This window comes from Nansenia antarctica, assembly GCF_963989245.1.
Source record: "Nansenia antarctica genome assembly, chromosome: 10".
Taxonomy (NCBI): Eukaryota; Metazoa; Chordata; class Actinopteri; order Argentiniformes; family Microstomatidae; genus Nansenia; species Nansenia antarctica.
The window spans coordinates 27763330-27787632 of record NC_137680.1 but is presented as its reverse complement, the minus strand read 5'-3'; the positions used below and the strand labels follow the sequence as shown (position 1 = coordinate 27787632).

General features: G+C 44.1%; 1 protein-coding gene across 1 annotated transcript; it reads left to right on the top strand.

Moving 5' to 3' along the window:
* Positions 1 to 291: 291 nt before the first annotated feature.
* On the top strand, positions 292 to 23675 carry tmod4 (tropomodulin 4 (muscle)). Its single transcript, XM_080540408.1, has 10 exons — positions 292 to 311; positions 9881 to 10075; positions 11821 to 11977; positions 13255 to 13377; positions 19501 to 19593; positions 20282 to 20412; positions 20959 to 21066; positions 21667 to 21810; positions 22009 to 22153; positions 23289 to 23675. Exons 2-10 carry the CDS (start codon positions 9968 to 9970, stop codon positions 23309 to 23311), a joined length of 1032 nt encoding a protein of 343 aa, XP_080396534.1. The 5' UTR covers positions 292 to 311; positions 9881 to 9967; the 3' UTR covers positions 23312 to 23675.
* The last annotated feature ends 628 nt before the right edge of the window (positions 23676 to 24303 follow it).

The following is a 24303-nucleotide window of genomic DNA, read 5'->3' as shown; positions in this document are numbered from 1 at the left end:
GGGGGGGGGGAGAGCGGTGAGGGGGGGGGGGAGAGAGAGAGAGAGAGAGGGGGGAGAGAGAGAGAGCGGTGAGGGGGGGGGGGGGGAGAGAGAGAGAGAGAGAGAGGGGGGAGAGAGAGAGAGGGAGGGGGGGAAGAGAGAGTGGGTGTGGGGGGGGGGAGAGAGAGAGAGAGAGAGAGGGGAGGAGAGGAGGGGATGAGTTAGAAAAAAAGAAAACTAGTGGGAGGGAGAAAGAAAAAAAAGAGATAGACTTTCTCTGGTTCCAACAGCGTTGCCTTGTAGAGGGGCTCCAGCACTGCGACTCTGTGAAGGTAGGTGGGAGGCTGCTTCTCTCTCTCTCTGGACTGGGGGGGGGGGAACACCGTTGGCATGAAGGGCTTTTCGTTAATCTCTCTCTCCCCGGCTTTGGGGCTACACTTCTCCCAATGTGCCTCTGTGCATCTGTGTGTGTGTGTGTGTGTGTGTGTGTGTGTGTGTGTGTGTGTGTGTGTGTGAGTGTTCATGTGCTTGTGAACTGGAAGCAGAGAGGTTAGGGTGCAGGGTGGGCGATTGTTATTCAACAATAATAACATAGACTCGACTTTTTCAAGCTAGTATTTAATCCTGCTTTGTTGCATTTCTTGTATTTAGTATGTTGCATTTTGCTTGAAGTTGCTTCTTACCACAGTTGTCCTATTTTGGGACTTTGGGACTTTGAATCGTCTTGGATTACTTTGGCCCTGGCTCTACAGCTGACAGTCCTTAACTGGGGTCCTTAACTAGAAGCATTGTCACTCAAATGGAGCTATTTGTCTGGCATGGTGGGGTTAAGCCATCTCATTGCAGTTGAATCGTCATGGGGGCTTTTGTGCTGTTTTCTCAGAGGGCACTAAAGGCTTCCTCGCACACACACACACACACACACACACACACACACACACACACACACGCACACACACACACACACACACACACACTCACACACACACACACACACACACTCACACACACACACACACACACACACACACACACACACACTCACACACATACATACACAGACACACACACACACACACACACACACACACACACACACACACACACACACACACACACACCCACACACACACACACTTCACCCCCAGCTAACTCAACTGGAACACCTGACATTTGAATAGCTGGTACCGCTGGATCAAGTTGTCTATGGGGGCCTTGTGGCTGACTTGTGTTAAAGAAGAACCAAGTGGGGTTTCCTCACCATGGCTCACTGTTTAGGGACGCGTGGAGACGAATTACAATGCTAGTCTATTGCTGAATAGAGAATAGAGATACTGTAGGTATCCCTTTTTTGTAATTCCTTCCCCTTCTTCAAACATTTGCTGCTGAATGGAAGTATCGACGTATGAAAAACCATCTTCACTTATTTTCACTTCATGAAGAGTGTCACATTACACACAGTACAGTGTGTGGTACTGTTGCTACAGTCGTATTGAGGGACAGCGAGAAATCCTATCTGTGGTTGCTAAGGGCAGTTTGCGCTGATAGCCAGGATCATTTCAGGAGCGTTTAAATGTCAACAGTCACCTTTACGTCCAACTTGTTCACTAAAGAAAAAGATCCATATTGGTACAGGGACAGATATCCTCCGACAAGTTGTTCTTGGATCTCACCGCTGTGGGGTGAAGGCGTCACCGGAGCCGGGGAAGATTTACACCGTTGGAAGTAACTGACTTGTGAGGCTAAAATTAAGCAGGGGGCTGACTTGGAATTTTACACTTGGGCTGTAAGAGCTGGAGGAGTCCAACCACAAATAGTGTCAAATCTTCTGACCTGTCAGCTGTAGGAGTGACTCACTGCTTGAGAACTTTGGGCCGGGCCTCTAATGGTCTCTCCAGCCATACAGTATCAGATGGTTTATCGAGAAGGTTGTGTGCCTGACCAAGAGTGTACATGAGGTGGCAGTGGCTCAGGAGGTAGAGCCGGTGTCTAATGATCGCAAGGTCGGCAGTTTGTTTGGCGGTCCGAACCCTGGCTGGCCACGTGTCAAGGTGTCCTTGAGCAAGGCACTGAACCCCTAATTGCTCCAGGGTAGCTGTCTATGGCTGACTCTCTTGCCTGGAGCATAAAATACCAATTTCCAACAATAGATTGGCAATAAAACAATGATATTATACATGAAGATCTACATATGTTTTATAATAATTTGTTTTTGCACCACTGTACTTCTCTATGACTTGGGGGGGCGGGGGGGGGCTTGTGAATTCAAAAGCAAAAACATGACCTGAACGCTAGTTTGGTCCCAAAGTACCATTAGCTTATAGTCAACCTGCACAGACCAACAACACAACAACAAGATTTGTCAGAGACATACATGTATGCCACTGGTGCGGAGCTACCTCAACACAACAGACAACACCACCTAGTAACAACCAAGGCAACAGGGGTGTACAGGGGGGTAGAGGGGATGAAGAGGTTTCAGGAGGGACAGTTAAAGTGTAGCCTGAAGAGATGGAGGTCTTTAGTCCCACGGCGGAAGATAGGAAGTGACTCTGTGATCCTGACAGCAGTGGGAAGCTCGTTCCACCAGCGGGGCGCCAGGGCAGTGAAAAGCAGTGACAGGGTAGCGCGACGGCTGGTAGAGGTGGTGCCAGTCCTACCAGTCTGGTGGTTCCCACTGGTGTCAACACAGCACCGCCTGCTTTTTTTATGACCAGAGTTCTCCTCACTCTCCTCATGATTAACCATGGTTTAATGGTGTTCTGTGTCCATCGTAAAGGCCGTTTTATAGCCTGGCTTATCATCCTTTCCCTACAGGAGAAGGAACCTACAAACCTCTGTGAGGTATAGAAGCCAGGAATTTCAGCCCTCTCTCACAATGTAGGTTAGCAGGGGCCTTGAGTTGAGCTACCATCACAGACCAGTGTTTACAGTATGCTCTACTGAGTGAACCTAGGCTTGGCATAGAAGACCTGACGAAACGCTGTATCCACCATTTGCGGACAAAATGCCTGACAAAATGTACTTTGCATTGTATGTAATGCTACTAAAGGACAGTAGCTTGGTTATGTTATATAATCATTATTATTATCATGATTATGTTACATAATAATCTTGTGTTGTAATCAGTCTTGATTATTTAGATGTTGTATCATCAATGTAAGCATTTTGCAATATATGGATATAATGTTGAATGACTTGTAATGAATTAAACTCTGTGTCCATGGACATGGACACCAGTATCACATGTAAGTCAATGCTAATCAAAGTATGCGTTCTAATTTCCTGTGTCATTTGTACAGTGGCATGTCACACAACTCAGTGTGTCTGTGGCAATCCTCACACAACCTCAATACTTTTCATCAGTCTGTAATTATTTCCATGATGAAACATTCATTATTGAATTAAGTTTTGTTTTCTTCCACTTCCTCTATAACCAACTGTACACCCCCATTTTATTGCTTTTTTTTCTTGTTTTTGAGAGCTGACTTTTTGCAGTGTAGTTTTGCTTCAGGTGGTTTTGATTGACTAAACCCCCATGCTAACAGTCCAACATAAGATACACATATGCTTTTACATTTATTTTTCTTTGGCCATTTAGCAGACACCATAAACATATGCTTGATTTTAAAAAAGACAATTAAAAAAGAAACGTCTTTCCCAAGAGAATCAACCTAGTTTCACCCCGGCAGGTGAAGTGAGAGGTTCAGATTACGACTGGAAAGAAACGCTGTGGGCCAGCTGGCTGGGGCAGGTGACAACTACCAGGCTGGTCTGCTGTTTTGGTTCCCATAGAAACCCAGTGGGAATCCTATGGACAGCTGTGCATTCACCATTCATGTCCAGTCTGATGTTTCCTGGCATATGGGACATGCTCATTAAAGTGTCAAAGCAAAAACACAACATGACAGCGGATGGCCCCTTTTGGGCCACTTGTCATTTGTTTTTGTCACATTATGTTCAAGGGGTTGTTGAAAACATTTTGGCTTCGTATTGAAAATCCAACTGATATTATGAATCAATTACACAGAACAGGCATCTCACATGGATACATCTAGATTTCTAATGGTTTATGTTCAATAGTTTTTTTGGCTTTGCCTTACTTTACTTTGAGTAAAAGTACTTTGAGTTTAATTTGTGTTTGATCACCTGAGATTTATTCTGAAGCAGGCATGTCCTAATGTCAGACAGCCATTCGATGTATCCATTCAAACAAAACCCATGGCTCTAGGGCTAGAACCCCATGGCTCTAGGGCCAAACTATAGTTAGATCAGGTATGATCCCTGTTTGGACGGTCCCCCACGATCAAGCTCAATGTCTTAGTTCACTTGGCAAAAGAAGAGAGATACTGTACACAGTACAGTACACTACATAGCCAAAGGTATGTAGACAATGAATGGTCTGGGGCTGTTTCTCATGGTTTGGGCTAGGCCCCTTAGTTCCAGTGAAGGGAAATCCTAATGCTACAGCATACAATGAGATTCTAGGGAATTGTAGGCTTCCAACTTTGTGGCAACAGTTTTGGGGAAGGCCCTCTCCTGTTTCAGCATAACAATGTCCCCCATGCACAAAGCGAGATCCATAAAGACATGGTTTGCCGAGTTTGGTCTGGGAGAACTTGACTGGCCTGCACAGAGAGCTCTGACCTCAACACCATCGAACACCTTTGGGATGAATTGGAATGCCGACTGAGAGCCAGGCTTTCTCACCCTACATCAATGCCCGACCTCAGTAATGCAGTAATGTGGCTGAATGGGTGCAAATCCCTGCAGCCGTGTTCCAAAATCTCGGGCCACCACAGAACAAACAAAAATATCAAAAAAGCTTGATTAGGCCCTAAGCTTGCCTGCACCTCTTCCCTGATCCTAAAACCAAAACCTAACTACCCCTACCCCGGAACCTAACCTGCCTGCTACAGAAACAATGGGGGGGGGGGGGGGGGGGTGACACTGCTTGCTTCACCCAGAAGAGTGGAGGCTGTTACTTTTGTCCATATTCTTTTGTGTTTTTTGTTATGTTTTTTTTTTTGCCCGTTTCTTTTTAACTCTGTAGCACTCTGAGATTCTTTTGAATTAAAAGTGCAATGCAAATCAAATGCATTATTATTATTATTATTATTATTATTATTATTATTTACGTATATAGTGTAGCTAAGATTTGTTGCTGCTTTATATAGGCAAGCTCGATGTGTGCCTCCAGTGTGAACGAAGCGGTCCACTGTGTTGACCTCCCTCCAGGGTGCTTCAGAAGGATTAAAAGGCGTTTTCGGAGTCTTATCTCCACAGCACAGTAGTTGTGGCACAGCCTCCAGTGTTTTACTCCTTCTGTTCTTAATCTCTGCCAACGTCCTCCGCGCTCAGCTGTCTGACCCCGGGCCATGGTGTCATTGGCTTTACGCATTAGAGCAGCACGGTGCTGATGACGAGGAGCCCGTGGAACACACACATACATGGGCACAATGCAGTTCAATGCAGCACGCATGCACGCGCGCTTTCACACATACTGGATGCATGCATTTCTCACAGAAAAAAAAAACTATGGATGTGTGTACACTCACAGTGGACGCAGTGCCAAACACACAGTGCACATGCAGTGTGCACGCATGCACGCACGCGCACACACACACACACACACACACACACACACAGACACACACACAGACACACACACACACACACACACACACACACACTACAAGTGCCGGTTTCCCTCTGTCATTATCATCAATGAATTGCAGTAATTACAAGATCTCAGTGCCTCAACTCCTCCACCAGTTGATGGTTTCGATCTCTGAACGAAATTAGGTTTACATGTCTGATGACCTTCATTCTTATGGATTCTTTAAATTCTAGGATCATTTACTGATAAATCACTGATTCATGACACACACACTGACACGGACAAATGCATGCCAACACACATGCATGTGTGGGTTGTAGATTAGATTAAACTTCATTGTCGTTGCGGAGTACAAGTACAAGACAATGAAATGCAGTTAAAGGGAACAGCTACCAGGAGTGGGGTTCGAACCCACGAGGACATACGTCCATTGGGTCTTAAGTCCAACGCCTTAACCACTCGGCCATCCTGGTGTGTGTGAATAGAGCCTGACATTGTAAGCAGATCTGTTGACACAGTAGGGGCCCAACAATCAGCTGGGCGGAGAGGCTCAGCATACAGACAATGGCTTTCTATTGATGGCCGTGATAGGTGCTGTGTTGTGTTGTGTTGTGTTGTGTTGTATTAGTGTTGTGTAGTGTTGTGTTGTATTAGAGTTGTGTTGTGTTGTGTTGTATTAGTGTTGTTTTGTATTAGAGTTGTGTTGTGTTGTGTTGTATTAGAGTTGTGTTGTGTTGTTTTGTATTAGAGTTGTGTTGTGTTGTGTTGTATTAGAGTTGTGTTCCGTTGTGTTGTATTAGTGTTGTGTTGTATTGTATTAGTGTTGTGTTGTCTAAGTGTTGTGTTGTGTTATATTGTGTTGTGTTGTGTTGTATTAGAGTTGTGTTGTGTTGTATTGTATTAGATGTTGTGTTGTATCAGTGTTGTGTTGTGTTGTGTTGTATTAGTGTTGTGTTGTGTTGTATTAGTGTTGTGTTGTCTAAGTGTTGTGTTGTGTTATATTGTGTTGTGTTGTGTTGTCTTAGTGCTGTATTGTGTTGTTTTTGTTGTATTAGTGTTGTGTTGTGTTGTGTTGTATTAGAGTTGTGTTGTGTTATATTGTGTTGTGTTGTATTAGGAGTTGTATTGTCTTAGTGCTGTATTGTGTTGTGTTGTATTAGTGTTGTGTTGTATTAGTGTTGTGTTGTATTAGAGTTGTGTTGTGTTGTGTTGTATTAGTGTTGTGTTGTGTTGTATTAGTGTTGTGTTGTGTTGTATTAGAGTTGTGTTGTGTTGTTTTAGTGTTGTGTTGTATTAGTGTTGTGTTGTGTTGTATTAGTGTTGTGTTGTGTTGTATTAGAGTTGTGTTGTGTTGTTTTAGTGTTGTGTTGTATTAGGTGTTGTGTTGTGTTGTCTTAGTGCTGTATTGTGTTGTGTTGTATTAGTGTTGTGTTGTATTGTGTTGTCTTAGTGCTGTATTGTGTTGTGTTGTGTTGTATTGTGTTGTGTTGTATTAGGTGTTGTGTTGTGTTGTCTTAGTGTTGTGTTGTCTTAGTGCTGTGTTATTGACTTCTAGATGTGACGTTTCTTAACATTACCCCATGAAAGGTTCCCAGGGTGGTGTGACATGGTCATGTTTAGTTTATTTGTTTAGCACATTTTCCTACACAAGGCCACTCAAAGCGCCTTGCATAATACATTGAAATTATTAATAATTATATATTAAAATACATTTTAATTAAAAACAATCTTTAACACGTTTAAGTTACAAAGTTAAAGCAGTTAAAAACAGTTACTAACAAAGTTAAAACAGAGAATTATGGTCCATCACAAAATGTAACTGAATTGCAGAGAAAGTCCACTGAGTGAAACCTCACTCTTTTACTGAATCTAATCACCCTCATAGAAGTAGATCACCCAAATACATTTTCATATTGTTTTTTTGGACAGGGTCCATTCCTCCTGACATGAATTTGAGAGCATTTCCTAAATTATAAACCGGCTAAAATGATACTGTATTTGGATTGAAAATGGACATGAATTCATTTGACCCTGAATCTGAGAGCAGCATTACTCATACAGTGACTCATTGTTTTGCCTGAGGTATAAAGCATATGAACTAGGCTATGCTATTGTTGTGCTATTTCCTTTCCTGGGTTTTCTAGGCTTTGTAAATGTTCCAAGCTTGAGCTCCATTCCCCCGGGTGTGTTGGAGACCAGGGGAGACCATAGGACGCCTGTTTGATACCAGTCTGTTCCATGCATTACAATGAGCCCAATGAGTCCTCCGATTTCTGCCTCCAGCAGCCTCTGTTGTTAGAGACTGAGCCTAGACCGGTGTGTTGGGCTGTAGTGGTGTCTGCTCACTGATGGGTGTAGCAGGGGTTTGGGGTGGGACCGCATTATGTGTGTCAGGCAGTGATAAATAAGGGAACACACTTCTCCTCTCTTCTCTTCTCTTCTCCTCTCCTCTCCTCTCCTCTCCTCTCCTCTCCTCTCCTCTCCTCTTCTCCTCTCCTCTCCTCTCCTCTTCTCCTCTCCTCTCTTCTCCTCTCCTCTCCTCTCCTCTCTTCTCCTCTCCTCTCCTCTCCTCTCCTCTCCTCTTCTCCTCTCCTCTCTTCTCCTCCTCTCCTCTCCTCTCCTCTCTTCTCTTCTCCTCTCCTCTCCTCTCTTCTCCTCTCCTCTCCTCTTCTCCTCTCCTCTCCTCTCCTCTCCTCTCCTCTCCTCTCCTCTTCTCCTCTCCTCTCTTCTCCTCTCCTCTCCTCTCCTCTCCTCTCCTCTCTTCTCCTCTCCTCTCCTCTCCTCTCCTCTCCTCTCTCCTCTCCTCTCTCCTCTCCTCTCTCCTCTCCTCTCCTCTCCTCTCCTCTCCTCTCCTCTCCTCTTCTCCTCTCCTCTCCTCTCCTCTCCTCTCCTCTCCTCTCCTCTCCTCTCCTCTCCTCTCCTCTCCTCTCCTCTCCTCTCCCCTCTCTGCTCTCCTCTGCTCTGTAACTCTAAACCCCCTAGCTCACTGCACTGGAACTAAGAATAGCAAAGAACGTATGCTCTCTCTGTCTCTCTCTCTCTCTCTTTCTTTCTCTCTCTCTCTCTCTTTCACTTTCTTTCTCTCTCTCTCTGTCTCTCTCTCTCTCTTTCAGGTTCCTATTTGAAATCCATAGCAAGCCTGTTGTAGTGTGTTCAGTGCAGTTTGAATTTGGGTGCAAACATACATTTGCAGTCCAAGTGTTGGGGTGTTTGTGTGTTGTGGCAGTGTGTGCACATACTGTGGCCGTGTGTGTGTGTGTGTGTGCACTACTGTGCACTGCAGGGGTCCCCTGTGTATTGTGTGTTGATCATTGGAAATGCAGTTATAATTATCATCATGCTGTCATACAGTAGGGCAGCAGTAGGGGACAAGCACGGGCACGACCACCCTGCATGCAAATAGAACTGGGAACAGCAATCATAAATCATAAAACAATCATAAGCAGGGGGGCGCCTGGGTGGCGTAGCTCACTAAGATGTATGCCGCGTTATCGCAGAGTCCCTGGTTCAATTCCGGCCATCGACATATCCTGCATGTCATCCCTCCTCTCTCTCGCCCATCCTTCCTGTCAATCTCTACTGTCTCTATCCCAAATAAAGCAGAAATGCCCTCAAAACATATTTAAATCATAAGCAGCTATTCACTCTAGATGAATACATGGATTTTGAGTTTGTCATCCGACTCTGCTGAAGTCTGCAATCGAATTCGGTGCAATCTGTGGCTTCATCACAATCTGTGGCTTCATCACAATCTGTGGCTTCATCACAATCTGTGGCTTCCATCACAATCTGTGGCTTCATCACAATATGTGGCTTCATCACAATATGTGGCTTCCATCACCAATCTGTGGCTTCCATCACCGGTCCAAATTGCTTAGCTGTACTGAAACCTGAGGAGATTATGGATCTTGTTTGTTATTGTTGTTTTGCCTCTTGGTTGAAGGTGTTTGTTGTCATCTGAGTCGCCACAAGGGAATCAAAGTCACAGACACCATTTTACCTCCATTATTGGTTTTCTTGCCCCTTGCAGTAATAAACTGCCTATTAGATGCATATTACATGCCTATTACACACCTATTACATGCTATTACATGTCTATTACATGCTATTACATGCGTACTATATGCTATTACATGCCTAATACAATACAAATGTCATAGCATGGCTGCAAATGTGACAGGTCATAGGTCATAGCATGCCCTATCTTTCAGCTACAAACTCAAACATCCCCGTCTCACTCATTCCCTCCTTCCTTCCTTCCCCTCCCCCCTCTCTTCCCAGACAGTGCCCTCTCCTTCAGGGGTGTGTGGAGCGGTGTGTGTGAGTGTGTGTATGTGTGTGCTCTAGGAGCCCAGCCAGACTTCAGACATGTCGAAGAGTGACCCCCGGGACATTGACGAGGATGCCATCCTCAAGGGCCTCAGCCCAGAGGATCTGGAGAAGCTGGAGGAAGAGCTGCTGGAGATGGACCCCGAGGTATGGAGGCCCCACCCCCAAGAAACTCATAATAATAATAATAATAATAATAACAACAATAATAATAATAATAACAATAACAACAATAATAATAATAGTAATAGTAATATTAACAATAACAATAACAATAACAATAATAATAATAATAATAATAACTTTTTATTTGTATAGCGCTTTTCCTGCAAATGTTGCAGCTCAAAGTGCTCCAATCATTATATCATCATAATTTAATTATTTAGTCATTTAAAAGCAATATTAAAAAGATGGGTTTTTAGTCTTGACTTGAACATATTTGCTGAGGTTGCATCCCTAATGTAAACTGGCAGTGCATTCCACAATCTGGGTGCATAAAATGAGAATGCAGCCTCACCAAATCTCTCCTTTTGTACATGTGGTACACAGAGAAAACCAGCGTCAGAAGACCTGAGAGCTCTATTGGGCTGATATGCTAGCAAAAGGTCTTTCAGATATTCTGGTGCTATGCCATAGGATATTGTGTTAGATGATTGGGGGGGGGGGGGGGGGGGGGGTACAGATTGAGAGGAACCCATAGTGAGGAAAATATGAGTTGGGGGTGCACAGACTGAGGGACGCACAATGTAAAGTGATTGTAAACTCACTGATTGATACACCAAAGTGTAGGATCGAAACACGAAGGACATTGATATACGCGGGATATACGTGCACTACGACCACACAAGCCCTACAATGTTAAACATACAGTAGTAGAACACCATAATATAATATAATATGCCATTTAGCTGACGCTTTTATCCAAAGCGACTCACATTCCAGTGAGTGCATACATTTTTTCAGTTTACAGTATTATGGTCCCAGAATCGAAACCCACAATCTGAGCATTGTTAGCTCCATGCTCTACCAACTGGAACACCAACACATAGTTTTACAGTTGTTTACTAAAGCAAACTGCCATAGATTTTTCTTATGTTGTACTGTCCTCTAGACTGGAATAGTAAGCCTTAAGGACATTCAGGGCCAGTTTCACAGACAAGGCTTAAGCCTAGTCCTGGACTAAACCCCACTTTCAACGTAAAATCTCCATTGATGATACTTTTAAAATCTTGGATTAGGCTTAAGCCTTGTCTGTGAAACCGGCTCTCAATATCTCAAGGACTTAAGTGACGTAATAGTCTTGTAAACCCATTCTCTCTTTTATTATTTTTATTAAACCTTTATTTAACCAGGTGACCTTATTGAGATAAGGAATCTCTTTTCCAAGAGGGACCTGGCCAAGAGGGGCAGCACAAGGACACAGGCAGACACTCAATACACAGATAGACATAATACAAAATAACAAGAAATTAAAAGGTTTGGGCGGGCACAGATAATTAATTAAAAGCATTAACAATTTCCAATACTTTCAAGGTCTTTTTCTAAGACCTTTAAAATCATTATGAAAGGATCATAACTGATTAGTTCTTTTAATTTTAAGTCTGTCTGGAGAGTATTCCAGGCAGAGGAGGCAGCGTACTTAAACACTTTTTTGCCCAGCTCAGTACTCTCTAAATGTATTTGTGCTTAGAAGGTACTTGGGGGCATCCATGCGTACTCTACCCTTTCCTAAAGTGCAACTTAACTTCCCACTCAAAACAATCACATTGTGTCACAGTGAGACAGTTACTGTACCAAGAACCAAGCGACGACTCCCAGAACTCCCTGTACAATCTCTCACAGACCAGTGTCCACATGACCTGCTCTGACCCTCCCCCCCCTATCTATCCCAGAATGCCATCCTGCCGGCCGGGTTCCGCCAGCGTGACCAGACAAAGAAGTCAGCGACGGGGCAGTTTGACCGCGACGCCCTGCTGGGTCACCTGGAGAAGCAGGCGCTGGAGCACGAGGACCGGGACGACCTGGTGCCCTTCACTGGGGAGAAGAAGGGTACGAGGATGCACACTACACTGCTCTGCTGCACACTACACTGCTCTGCTACACACTACAGCTGCATATCATACAGCAGAATATACACACTACAGTTATATATAACAGTATACACACACACACTACAGTTATATATAACAGTATACACACACACTACAGTTATATATAACAGTATACACACACACTACAGTTATATATATAACAGTATATATACACACTACAGTTATATATAACAGTATACACACACACACTACAGTTATATATAACAGTATACACACACACTACAGTTATATATAACAGTATATATACACACTACAGTTATATATAACAGTATATACACACTACAGTTACATACAACACCAGAGTACTGCCGGGTCTCACAAGTCTTGCTCTTATTTAAATTCAGTGCTTTGGTGTGACACAAGCACATTACATTTCCATCTTACATTTACGTTTACCAGGAGTGGGGTTCGAACCCACGAGGACATACGTCCATTGGATCTTAAGTCCAACGCCTTAACCACTCGGCCATCCTGGTGTTGTGCACTGCTCCACACAAAAGCAACAACATACACATTACAGCTATATATATGAGTAGATACACACTACAGCTATAATATTATATATATATATATATATATATTATATGAGTATATACACACACTACAGCTATATATATAACCGCATACACACTACAGCTATATATATATACACATATACATACATACTACAGCTATAACAGTACATACACACTCCAGTTATATATAACACCTTTTATTCACATATTGCTCTTCCCAAAACAAGACAAATGATCTGTTAGGGACATACACCAATGAGCCAAAACATTATGACCACAGACCATTGACAATGACTGGCAGGTGGTCCTAATGTTTTGTCTCATCTGTGTATTACAGTGTCATAATTCCTCATAATCTTAATGAATGGTACGTTATAGTATAGGAAATCCCTCCAAAGACAATAGCTCTATTATCCTAACTAAACCTAACTAAACCCTAGACTGAGTATTGAACAAAAACCCTTGTGTGCCATGCTGCTAATTGGTTTCTGGTAGAAAATTAAGTGATCATCACTTATCTAGGACAATACAGCTCAGTAGATTTGACTCACTTCTCCCCCCCTCTCTCTCTCCCTTTCCCTCTCTCTCTCTCTCCCTTTCCCTCTCTTTCTATCTATCAATCTCGCCCCCCCCCCACCCTCCCTCTCTCTCTCCCTGTATCTGTTCTCTATCTATCTCCATCTCCCTCTTCCTCTTCTAGGGAAGACCTTTGTTCCTAAACCAGGCTCCGGCAAGATCCCCGACAGTGAGCAGATCACCCTGGAGCCTGAGCTGGAGGAGGCCCTGAAGAACGCCACTGACGCTGAGATGTGTGACATCGCAGGTGAGACACACACACACACACACACACACACAGACAACACACACACACACACACACACACACACACATACAGAGAGACGACACACTCAGAGATATGCACTCTCTGTTGTGTTTTTGTTTGTGTCACACACACACATCTCTCACATCTCTAGGGTACTGCTCGCCCACCAGTACTGTCCAGTACAGTAAGCACATGCTCTCCCCAACAGTTTAGCAAGGCTAAAATCAAGTTACTATCCAAACACTGTCTCAGATTTTTTGGCGGTGACCCAACTACATTTTGGATGAGGTTAAATCCCTGAAGCGCAATAGCTCTCTCCCACTCTACCTCAACGAGAGTTATACAATTCTAGCATCATTACAGATAAAAAATAAATAAGAAATGTCTTCAACCAACATTTTATCTCTGCAGGCTTTCATATGAAAGAAACGCAGATGTAAATAGCCCAGATCAGAGAGATACCCTGGCTAGGTTTCTTGTTCAGACACAGGAAACCTGCTGAAAGCCTGATAGCCCCCCGCTGGCTGGCTATGACACTAAATCCTCCATCCGTTGTGTTTCTACCAGGGAAGTGTTTGATGTTTTGTGTAAAATGTACGTTACTTAAAACGTCTACAGGGGTTCACATGGTTGATCTGTGTCCCCTGTAGCACTCTTTCCCTTTTCTAATAGCTTCATATTTTCAACATGACAATTCTCTCTGGCACCGTTCCCAAAGAGCGGAAGGGGGGGGCCAATGTAAGGAGGGAGATCCCAGCAACTTTAATAACAACCGTCCTCTCTCAAGGCATTCCTGCTTAGCAAAAAAAAAGTTAGCAATCCTAATATGTGGTCTTTTTTTTATTGATAAATTGCATTTTATAATATTTATTTTATAAATATCTCTTGGTTGTTAGATATTTATCTCTTGCCTGTTATTTATTATGTTTTATTCGCCAATTTTGTAGCTTGTATCTGTACTGGTGTGCTTTCTTGGCCAGGTCTCTCTAAAAAGAGATTTTAATCTCAAGGGGCCTCCTGGTTAACACTAGAACAGCCGTGCCTATTGTACCTACTATTTGAGCCGCCTCGGGGGTCAAATGAGCATAGTCTTTACAATGGAAATCTGCTACTTACACACAACGACCACTAGCTGGCCGTCTTGTAAATTAGCCTGCCTCCTACACAGAAAAGCGGCAAAATAGCTTTATACTAGCTTATCCTGATGTGATTTTGAAAATGTAAGGATACTGGGTGGTAGAACGCACATATCTAAGAAAAGTCATGAAAGGAGGGTCCTGAAACTTGATTGCAAAGATATAAAATGTGTATTTACTCGCGCTGTTCTAGTTAAATAAAGGTTAAATTAATCAATAAAATGCACATTTTAAATGCGCACCAGTCAGGTTTTGGGTTCCTTGCATGTTGCCTTTAATGTTCCTCTTTGAATATACAATTTCATTGTGACCCACACTGTTCTACTAGAATCTAGAAACACACTGTTTCACTGTGATGTAGGGCATGATCATACTTATGATCATGCAGGCTGAGGCTGTGAAATACAGTAGGTCTACAATGTTCCACTGTGATGGAACCTCATAATTGTTGTGATAACTTAATACATTGAATTGTAGGCTATTGTTCCCCACTATGACATCATACATAGGCTCATGCTGTTTCAATTGTGGCAGAATCCTGTATTGTGATGTAGGCGAAAGGTTCATACTGTCCCATTGTGACATACTATGTTGTGGCCCTGTCATGCAAAATGCTGTCAGGATGCCAAAATTAATCCGGTCTTCCAAATGCCATGACGCGTTCGTTGCTATGCCCGACTCTAGCATGCCGGCATGCTAATTTCACAAGTAATTCGCTACCCTAATGTTACCGAGTTGGCTAGTTTAGCAAACAAACCCACATCACTACCACTAACCACCTATTTACTATCATCTATCAGCATGCCAGTCAGATTTGTCTGAACTATTACTCTCCCAAATGTACGTATAATAAGTAAGTAAGTAAGCTAGCTAGCTAGCCATGATTGCAAACAAAGTAGTATCCAGTTATATTTACCACTACTTTGGCTGATGGTGGTGTGATGTGGGTGATGTGGGTTTGTCTGCCACATCGGTTAACTAGCCAACTGGGTAACATTAGCATAGTAACATTAGCATAGCGTGTAGAAACAATGAGCGTTTTGAGAGTTTGCTCAGGAATGTCCGGAATGCACGCGTTGGCATAGCAACGCGTCGGACCTGACATTACATCACCCGGACACTATTTGGCATGACAGCCCCAAACTGTTCCTGCATTGTTTTACTGGCCGGCATTTAATCCATTGTGTTCATGCAGGCCTGTGATTTGCTCCACTGCTCGTAGGTCCGTGTTGTTGTGCCTCTGCATCCTCATAGACCTGCTCCCTCACATACAGACAAGGGGAGCTATGGGATGTGGGTCATGACATGGTTAGGCTCCAATTCCCTCTGCTCAGCAGCACAAAAATAAGCTGGGCAAGGGACACCAAAATAAGGGAGGAGTGGAAAGAGAGATTGGGTGAGGGAGGGAGGGAGGGAGGGAGGGGGGGGTCAAAGACTTGCCTGTTGGGTACTGATACTAGGCTCGGCTGTATCCATTTACAACAAACAAGAGGGAGACATTAAAAACTACAATATTGGGACTACATCCCCCCCCCCCCCCCCCCCCGCCCCCGTAGAGTGAATCGATGTATTTATTTTTAGCTTGAACGTCCGTTTTTGGTGTTTCCCTTTGATGTGTTTGTCTCGTGTTATCCACGCTAGTTCTTTGTGGGTTGTTTCACATGGTAACAACAACTCCTAACAAGGACCTCGTCATCATTAAGTACATCCACAGAATTAGTCCGATGCCAGTATTTTCAAAAACAACAACACAGAGGAGTATTTATAGTTCAATTTGTCATTCGTGGATTTCACACAAATAGCGCAACGGTATGTTTAACTCCTAGTTTATATGTGTCAGTCAAGGAGGCAGCCCCCTCTGAGCAAACCAACTATGGGCATACCAATCTACATAGTACATTCAGATTATAACTCACTAACTAACTAACTTCGAGTAAAGTTCGAATCCTGCACTTATCTTGGTGATAGGGCATTTTTTGGGGCGATAGGGCCTTTTCAGCCGCAGCCCCGTCCCTCTGGAACGCCCTCCCCAACCACATCAGACAGGCCAACACCCTGCCAACATTTAAACAGGCCCTCAAAACCCACCTCTTCAAGCTTGCCTTCACCAGTTAACCCTCTCCCCCTCCCCTTCCCATGTGTCCCCAGCACTACCTCAATTAGGCCCCTATACTTTCTTCTATTTACCTTTTGTTTCTTTTTATTATTACTACTTGATCTTTTCAGTTTGTTAAGTGTCTAGAAAAGCGCTATATAAGTCTAATGTATTATTATTATTATTATTATTATTATTATTATTATTATTATAACTCACTAACTAACTAACTTGGAGTAAAGTTCGAATCCTGCACTCATCTTCCAAAATAGGGCCCATTCCTCCCTCTAAATTTCACTTCAGGGATGACAGCAACCCCCCCCACCCTGTTACCATTCATACCCATCCACCCTGTTACCATTCATACCCATCCACCCTGTTACCATTCATACCCGTCCACCCTGTTACCATTCATACCCATCCACCCTGTTACCATTCATACCCATCCACCCTGTTACCATTCATACCCGTCCACCCTGTTACCATTCATACCCGTCCACCCTGTTACCATTCATACCCGTCCACCCTGTTACCATTCATACCCGTCCACCCTGTTACCATTCATACCCGTCCACCCTGTTACCATTCATACCCGTCCACCCTGTTACCATTCATAACCATCCACCCTGTTACCATTCATACCCATCCACCCTGTTACCATTCCTACCCATCCACCCTGTTACCATTCATACCCATCCACCCTGTTACCATTCATACCCATCCACCCTGTTACCATTCCTACCCATCCACCAGCGAGTGGTCCAGAGGGAGGCTGAGGCAGTCCTCCAGGCAGGCTTCCTAACCGGCACAAACCTGCAAAGCTTTTCCATTAACGGCAAAGCAAGCATAGGCATCCGGAAGGTGGCGGTGGGGGGGAGACCGTGGGGGAGTCTGGGCCGTGTGTCCACATAGATTATCCTGTCAGTGGCCTCTCATTGAGAACACAGTTTTAACCCTGGAGGCAGTCCAAATGAGGATTAAACCTTCTTTAGCCTCTGTCAGTCTTTTGTTTCGTTTTTTTTTCTTCTCCATTTTGGTGAGAGAGAGAGAGAGAGAGAGAGAGAGAGAGAGAGAGAGAGAGAGAGAGAGAGAGAGAGAGAGAGAGAGAGAGAGCTGAATCCACAATAGCATAGCGAGGGAGGGAGGAATGAGGGGGCAGGACCTCTGTAGAGATTTAATTGGTGTTTATTTTTTTATTAAATATCAACAAACTGGCATTTTGGGATTTTTGGGGGGGTTATTGGGCGAGGCAAGCTAGTTACTGTAAGGCCAATGTAGACATTGCAGTGTGGGGTCGAAGGTCGGGGTTCGGGTGACGTTGGCTTTGCGGCGCGTTGGAGCCCCCCAAGCAGCTGTCTCTCACGGCAGGGGGGTTGCAGGGGGTTTGCTGTCACAGCAGTTGATGTGTGACACACTTTGGTGGAGATGGGGCGGACGTAATATAAGAGGAAGGGAGGCATTCAGAGTGCTGCCCTCTGCTGGTGATTTGAAGCAATACAGCAACACAAATTACCTACTGATTGTATATATTTTATAGGTGCTTATTGGGACTGTGTCCCGTATTGGAAAATTAGATTCGCTTAGCAGCATTAATTTGCATACGCATAGTGGGAATTTCCCCCTGGGCATGGTTTCACTGGATGAGAGAGTGTCCTCTGTGTGTATTATATGCACCGAGACCAGGGGAGGCTGGTGGAGGTAGAAATGGGAGGACGGGCTCATTGTAATGCGTGGAATGGAATGAGGAACGGTATCAAACACACATGTTAACATGTCATGGCAGTTACCATGTCATGTGCTATGTGTTGGCCTATTATCAGCAAGAATAACATTGGGCTTTGGTGTGTCTGCATTGCTTGCATAAATGTCCGAATGTCTAACGTCCTTAGGGCCTGGAGACAATGAGATTAGGGACAGTGACCCAGCTTTCTCTCTCTCTCTCTCTCTCTCTCTCTCTCTCTCTCTCTCTCTCTCTCTGTCTCTCTCTCCTTCTCTCTGGACTTGAGGACAGGCAACAATATCTTTATCTGGTAAAGCAGACACAAATGCATAACATATACCTAGAGCTTTTTGTTGAACAGTTTAAAGTACTCCACAGTGTACTATAGGCAAGGGCGCAGTCGTTTTAGAATGGATCCACTAAGGCCCCAATCAATTGCAGACAACAAACTTCCAGGATGATTCTTCTTTCATCGCAGCAATAATAGATGTGTAGACTCAACATGTGAATTGGGGCCTAGGTCTAGAGTTCATGTTATTACAGAATAGTTGGAGACACCTATCAAAACAGCTCTCATAAAGCATTGTAGTCACCTGAACTTTAATTTGAGTCATAGTTGATCCATTTCAGTAATAAATAGCTGTTTGGTTAATGACTTAGATCCCTGCCATGACAGACATAATCAATTCTGTTTAATTGAAGAAATCTGATATGCATGCTTTACTCTCATGTATTTGAGCGATGTCATGTCACCGAATGAACAACTACAGTACACTGCAGCCAAAGATATTAAAGCATTCAGCATTACTGTCCTTGAATGCAGCAAATCACGACCAACAACCAGTCTTTCTGTAGGACGGTATGTCCTAAAACACACAAGTTGTTACTGAAATATGGGCCAAATATGACAGCAGCTGGTGAAAGCGGGAACAAGTCAGAATGTTCAGACTTTTATTCCCAAAAATGTAAATACATTTCAACTTTGTTGTTGACTAACAAGTGTGTCATTGATTTTCAACAAATGTATTTACATTTTTCTGAATAAAAGTCAGAGAACATTTTTGACTGGTTGCCGACGTGTCCCCGCTTTCACCAGCTGCTGTCACAAATGTCTGATCCAACTGTTCCAGAATGTTCCAGACTGTTTCACATTGTTCTGTCTGTTTCTACAGCCATCCTGGGAATGTACACGCTGATGAGCAACAAGCAGTACTACGATGCCCTGGGCTGCACCGGCACCATCGCTAACACAGAGGGCATCAACAGTACGTATACATGGCTAACACAGAGGGCATCAACAGTACGTATACATGGACTGCACTTATACACACCATCGCTAACACAGAGGGCATCAACAGTACGTATACATGGCCTGCACTTATACAGCGCCTTATTCCAAAGCGCTTTACAATGGCCTCTAATTCACCCATTCACACACACATTCCCACACCAATGGTCGGCAAGCTACCATGCAAGGCGCCGGCACCCGCTAACTTTTTTGGGAGCAATTTGGGGTTCAGTGTCTTGCCCGAGGGTACCTCGACATGTGGCCAGCCGGGTGTTCGAAACGCCGATTAGACGCCGGCTTTACCTCCTGAGCCACAGCCGCCCCTATATGATGGGTTGTACATTAGATCAGATCATTTGTTCAGTGTTTGTTCCCGTTCAAAGAAAAGGACTGAAACAGCATGCAACTTTGACAAGCTGATCACGGTCAACTTTACAAAATGTACATAGAGGAATGACACTCACTACTACTGTATATCAAAAGTATATCAAATAGCTTCAGTACTGTATATATACTGTACATAGGTTCTTCATCACTTAAATATCAATTTATTTAGATATGATTTAATGGCTGGCTGGAACTGAATGCTTTTCTCTATAAATGAATTTATCAACGCAGTACCATAACCCGTGATTGTGTGTGTGTGTGCGTGTGTATGTGCGTAGGCGTCGTAAAGCCAGATGCATTCAAGATCTTCCCAGATGAGCCCCCCAACGACACAAACGTAGAGGACACCCTCAAAATGATCCAGAGCAACGATAGCGGCCTGACTGACGTCAACCTCAACAACATCAAGGTGAAGCCAGTAGCACATTATGCTACATGCTAATTGCACACAAGCTAATGCAGGGTTGCCACTTCTCATGTTTCTGGCGTGATTCTCACACTTTGACCTTCAGACTCAAGCTCTCACATTGACAAAACTATTCTCACGTCAAAACTCTCCGACAGCAACAGAGATGAAAACAGGCAAACGTTCACCCCCCCACCCGACGATTTTCTCCACTAGCAGCCATACCCCCCCGCCCCCCCCGTCAACTCCTGAAATGTTCTCCAAAAACAACTACTACGGCTACCAAAAACAATCTGCAGCCAGGTACCCAAAGTTGGCAACCCTGAGCTAATGTGCCACACCAGCCTCCCCTTCAGCTTTAAATGCCTCGGTAGGCACTGGGCAGTCTTCTCAATCATCTGTGCGAGAAGCCCTCGTGTTGCCTAACACACACACAACTAAATGTTTGTAAAACAACCAAGACCGTACTGGGTTTACTATTTCAGCTATGGTAAGAGATAGTGTAGCGTGAAGTGTGAATGACGCTTTATCTCCCTGTGTCTTCTGTAGGACATTCCCATCCCGACGCTGAAGGAGATCTTCCAGGCGATGAAGGGCAACTCTTCCGTGGAGACTCTGAGCATCGCTGCTACCCGAAGCAACGACCCCGTGGCGGTGGTGAGTACCCCGCCTCAGGGCCGGCCGCTGGCATAAGCAGTCTATGTGGTTCGCTTAGGGCCACAACCGCTAGAGGGAGGCCACACTTTGGGGGGTGGGGGGGTGGGGGGCTACCTCCTGTCAATCAAAAACTCTGCTACCCCTGTCAACGAAAAAACCGACAATGAAAGAAGTCCGCTAGCAGCCCCTCCCCCCTCCCCCGTTGACGAAATATCTGTCAATCAAGGGGGTGGAGGGGGGGCACAATCTTAATCTTGCTTAGGGCCACTAAAGCCCACGGGCTGGGCCTGCCCTCTCTGTTTCTCCCCGAGGCCTTACGGCATCGGTCCTTCCTAACGCTGGTCCTCCTGTAGTAGACAGTTTCTTTTCAATCTGGATGGATTTTTTTTCTTCAGGTACATAGATGTTAGATTGTGTTGGGATCACGTTTAAACACCTTTTTTCCCCATCCAATCAAATCCAGATATTGACAGTCGTTGAATTGATTTTTTTTGCAATTGTCAGTTTTTTTTGGCCTTCTTGCCTCCCTAACTAGAGCTCAAACGTTCGTCCTGTCCTGTGTCCTGTGTGGTTACGTTTATGTGGTTGTATTTACACCAGGCTGTTGCTGAGATGCTGGAGAAGAACACCAGCCTGGTGAGTCTCAACATCGAGTCCAACTTCATCACCTGTGAGGGCATGATGGCCATCGTCAAGGCCCTGGGCAAGAACAAAACACTGATAGAGATCAAGATCGACAACCAGGTCAGACTCAAATTCACTTTCAAACCTATTCATTCAGCACCCCCAGCCAAGCCATTATTCCAATTAGTTCCAATCCCCAAAATGCAAGACATCGCTGTTAAACCTACCCATCCATGTCCGACTACAGCATGTTGTTTACGGTAGGCTGTTTTGTCATTCAAATCATGAAATTGACCCCCTCGATCCCTCGTCCTACAGAGACAGAAGCTGGGAGACTCATTGGAGATGGAGATAGCCAAAATGTTGGAGAGCAACTCCAGCATCATAAAGATCGGTTACCACTTCACCCAGCAGGGGCCTCGGGCCCGCGCCGCCATCGCCATCACCAGGAACAACGACCTCCGTGAGTCTCTAGCGAATGCACATGTTCTTTCTTATTGTTCCTTTTTTCTGACCTTTATTTAGCCAGGTTAAGTCTCATTGAGATTAAAAATATTTTTTCCGAGAGAGACGTGGCCAAGAAAGCAGCATAAAAAACAACATAATACATTACAATTAAATATTAAAAAAGAAAGTTTCACATTTTCACATTGAAGTTGAATCTGAATTACCTATTGACCCCTAGCCCCTACAATAGACCCCTAATCCCTACAATAGACCCCAGTCCCTACAATAGATCTGGAAGAATCAGATAGGTGTAAACAATGCGGTTGTAGCGCCATCTTGGGCTCGAAAAGGCAAGATAGAATTATTTCAATAAGTCAATAATACGGCTTGCACTCTCAAATCCAAAAATAAATGATGGTTTAATGCATGATCAGCATAGTCACTGTGGACGCATTTCGGTGTCTTCAGCACAGAGTTTTACACACTAAAGACCGGACCATAGGATCTGTCGTCATTTCCAAAGCCGAAAGTATAATTCTATCCGTTTCGGATTTACCTATCCATTCCTTTCTCATTCTCAGCTATGCCTTTGGTATAGGGGCTTGGGTTCTACTGTTACACTTTTGGCAATGTCAATTCGAAATTATTGAAAGCTTTTAGCCCTTTTCCAGTAAGGGTTATTGTTTATAACCTTTATAACATTGTTAGAAGTCCTGTCGTAACACCTGTCCTACAAGCTATTTCCAGTTGATGTCAGTGGCCCTTGGTATTCTGCATGTGACCATGCACGTGGCTCTCTGTGGCTCAGTTGGTAGAGCATGGCGCAAGGTGCCAAGAACCCTTAGGTTGTGGGTTCGATTCCTGCTGGGACCATATATACTGTACTGAAAAATGTATACACTCACTGCAGTTTAAGTTGCTAAAAGCGTCAGCTGAATGGAATATTAATATATATATACAGTATATGCATCATTTGTTAGTGAAGTATCAAAGCTCTTTGATGACCACTACCAATGTTCTCTCACCTACCTGAACTCTTCCTTTTCACCTGCTGACCCCCCCCATTTTCACCTGCTGACCCCCCTCCTTTTCACCTGCTGACCGCCTCCTTTTCACCTGCTGACCGCCTCCTTTTCTCTTTTCCCATCCAGTTCGCCAACAGAGGCTAAGATGAGAGGAGAGATGACCCTCTCGCTCGCCTGCCCATTCAGCCCCCATAGAACTACTGACTGCAGAAGACTGCCATTGACGGCCCCCTGCTAGCTTTGGCAATGAGGCGCAACAAACCTTTTACCACCTCACTGTGTGTCCTCACAGGGCCGGGTTAACCACGTGGGGAGGAAACCACGTAATCCTTTCGTCTGTGTCAAAGCATTTCATTTCATTAACCACAAACAGCTTTTTGTAGACCATTGAATTCATCATAAAGGCATGTACATGTCACTGCAATGTGAAGTGTCTTTTATGCTTCTAGAGTGTGCAATGACAAACATCCTAAAATTACAACTGAACACCTTCATTCATGCATATCTTTAATATGGTGCTATATATAGGATGAGAATAAAAAATGTAAATACTTTAAATAAAAAGTTTAAATAATCCCTTTCCTTCTTAGGCTGAATATCGCATATTTTGTTTCTCATTTCATCCTCTCATGTCAACATTGCCAATGTTCATTTCATCTGGATCAAAAAACAAAACCCTCATTGGACCTTGTCTCACGTGGACTTACAGAATCAGTGCTGAAACCCATTCATTACCTCTGTGTTGACTTGCGTAGCCATACCTCCAGATCATTTGGTTCTCACACCAGGAGAATGTTTAGATTAGCCAGTCTGGTTTGGATGAACTGGACCGAGCGATGGGAGAACGCGCTCGCAGTTTCATTGGACGTTACATTCCAAGACCCTCCCCCAACACGCCAGAAGAGTTGATGCTTTGTTGTTATGTACGTCGTCTGTTCCGACCAGGGGGGTATTCCATCAACGCCACTAAAGGAAAATCCAGGCTTATTCTGATATGTCTAACGAGACTTATCAAAAATAATTCAGGCTTATTTTGATAACTCTTGTGAGAGTTATCAAAACATAAGCCTGGATTTTCCTTTAGCGACATTGATGGAATACCCCACGGGTAGGACCATTTTGCAGAGAGTTGTTTTGTATG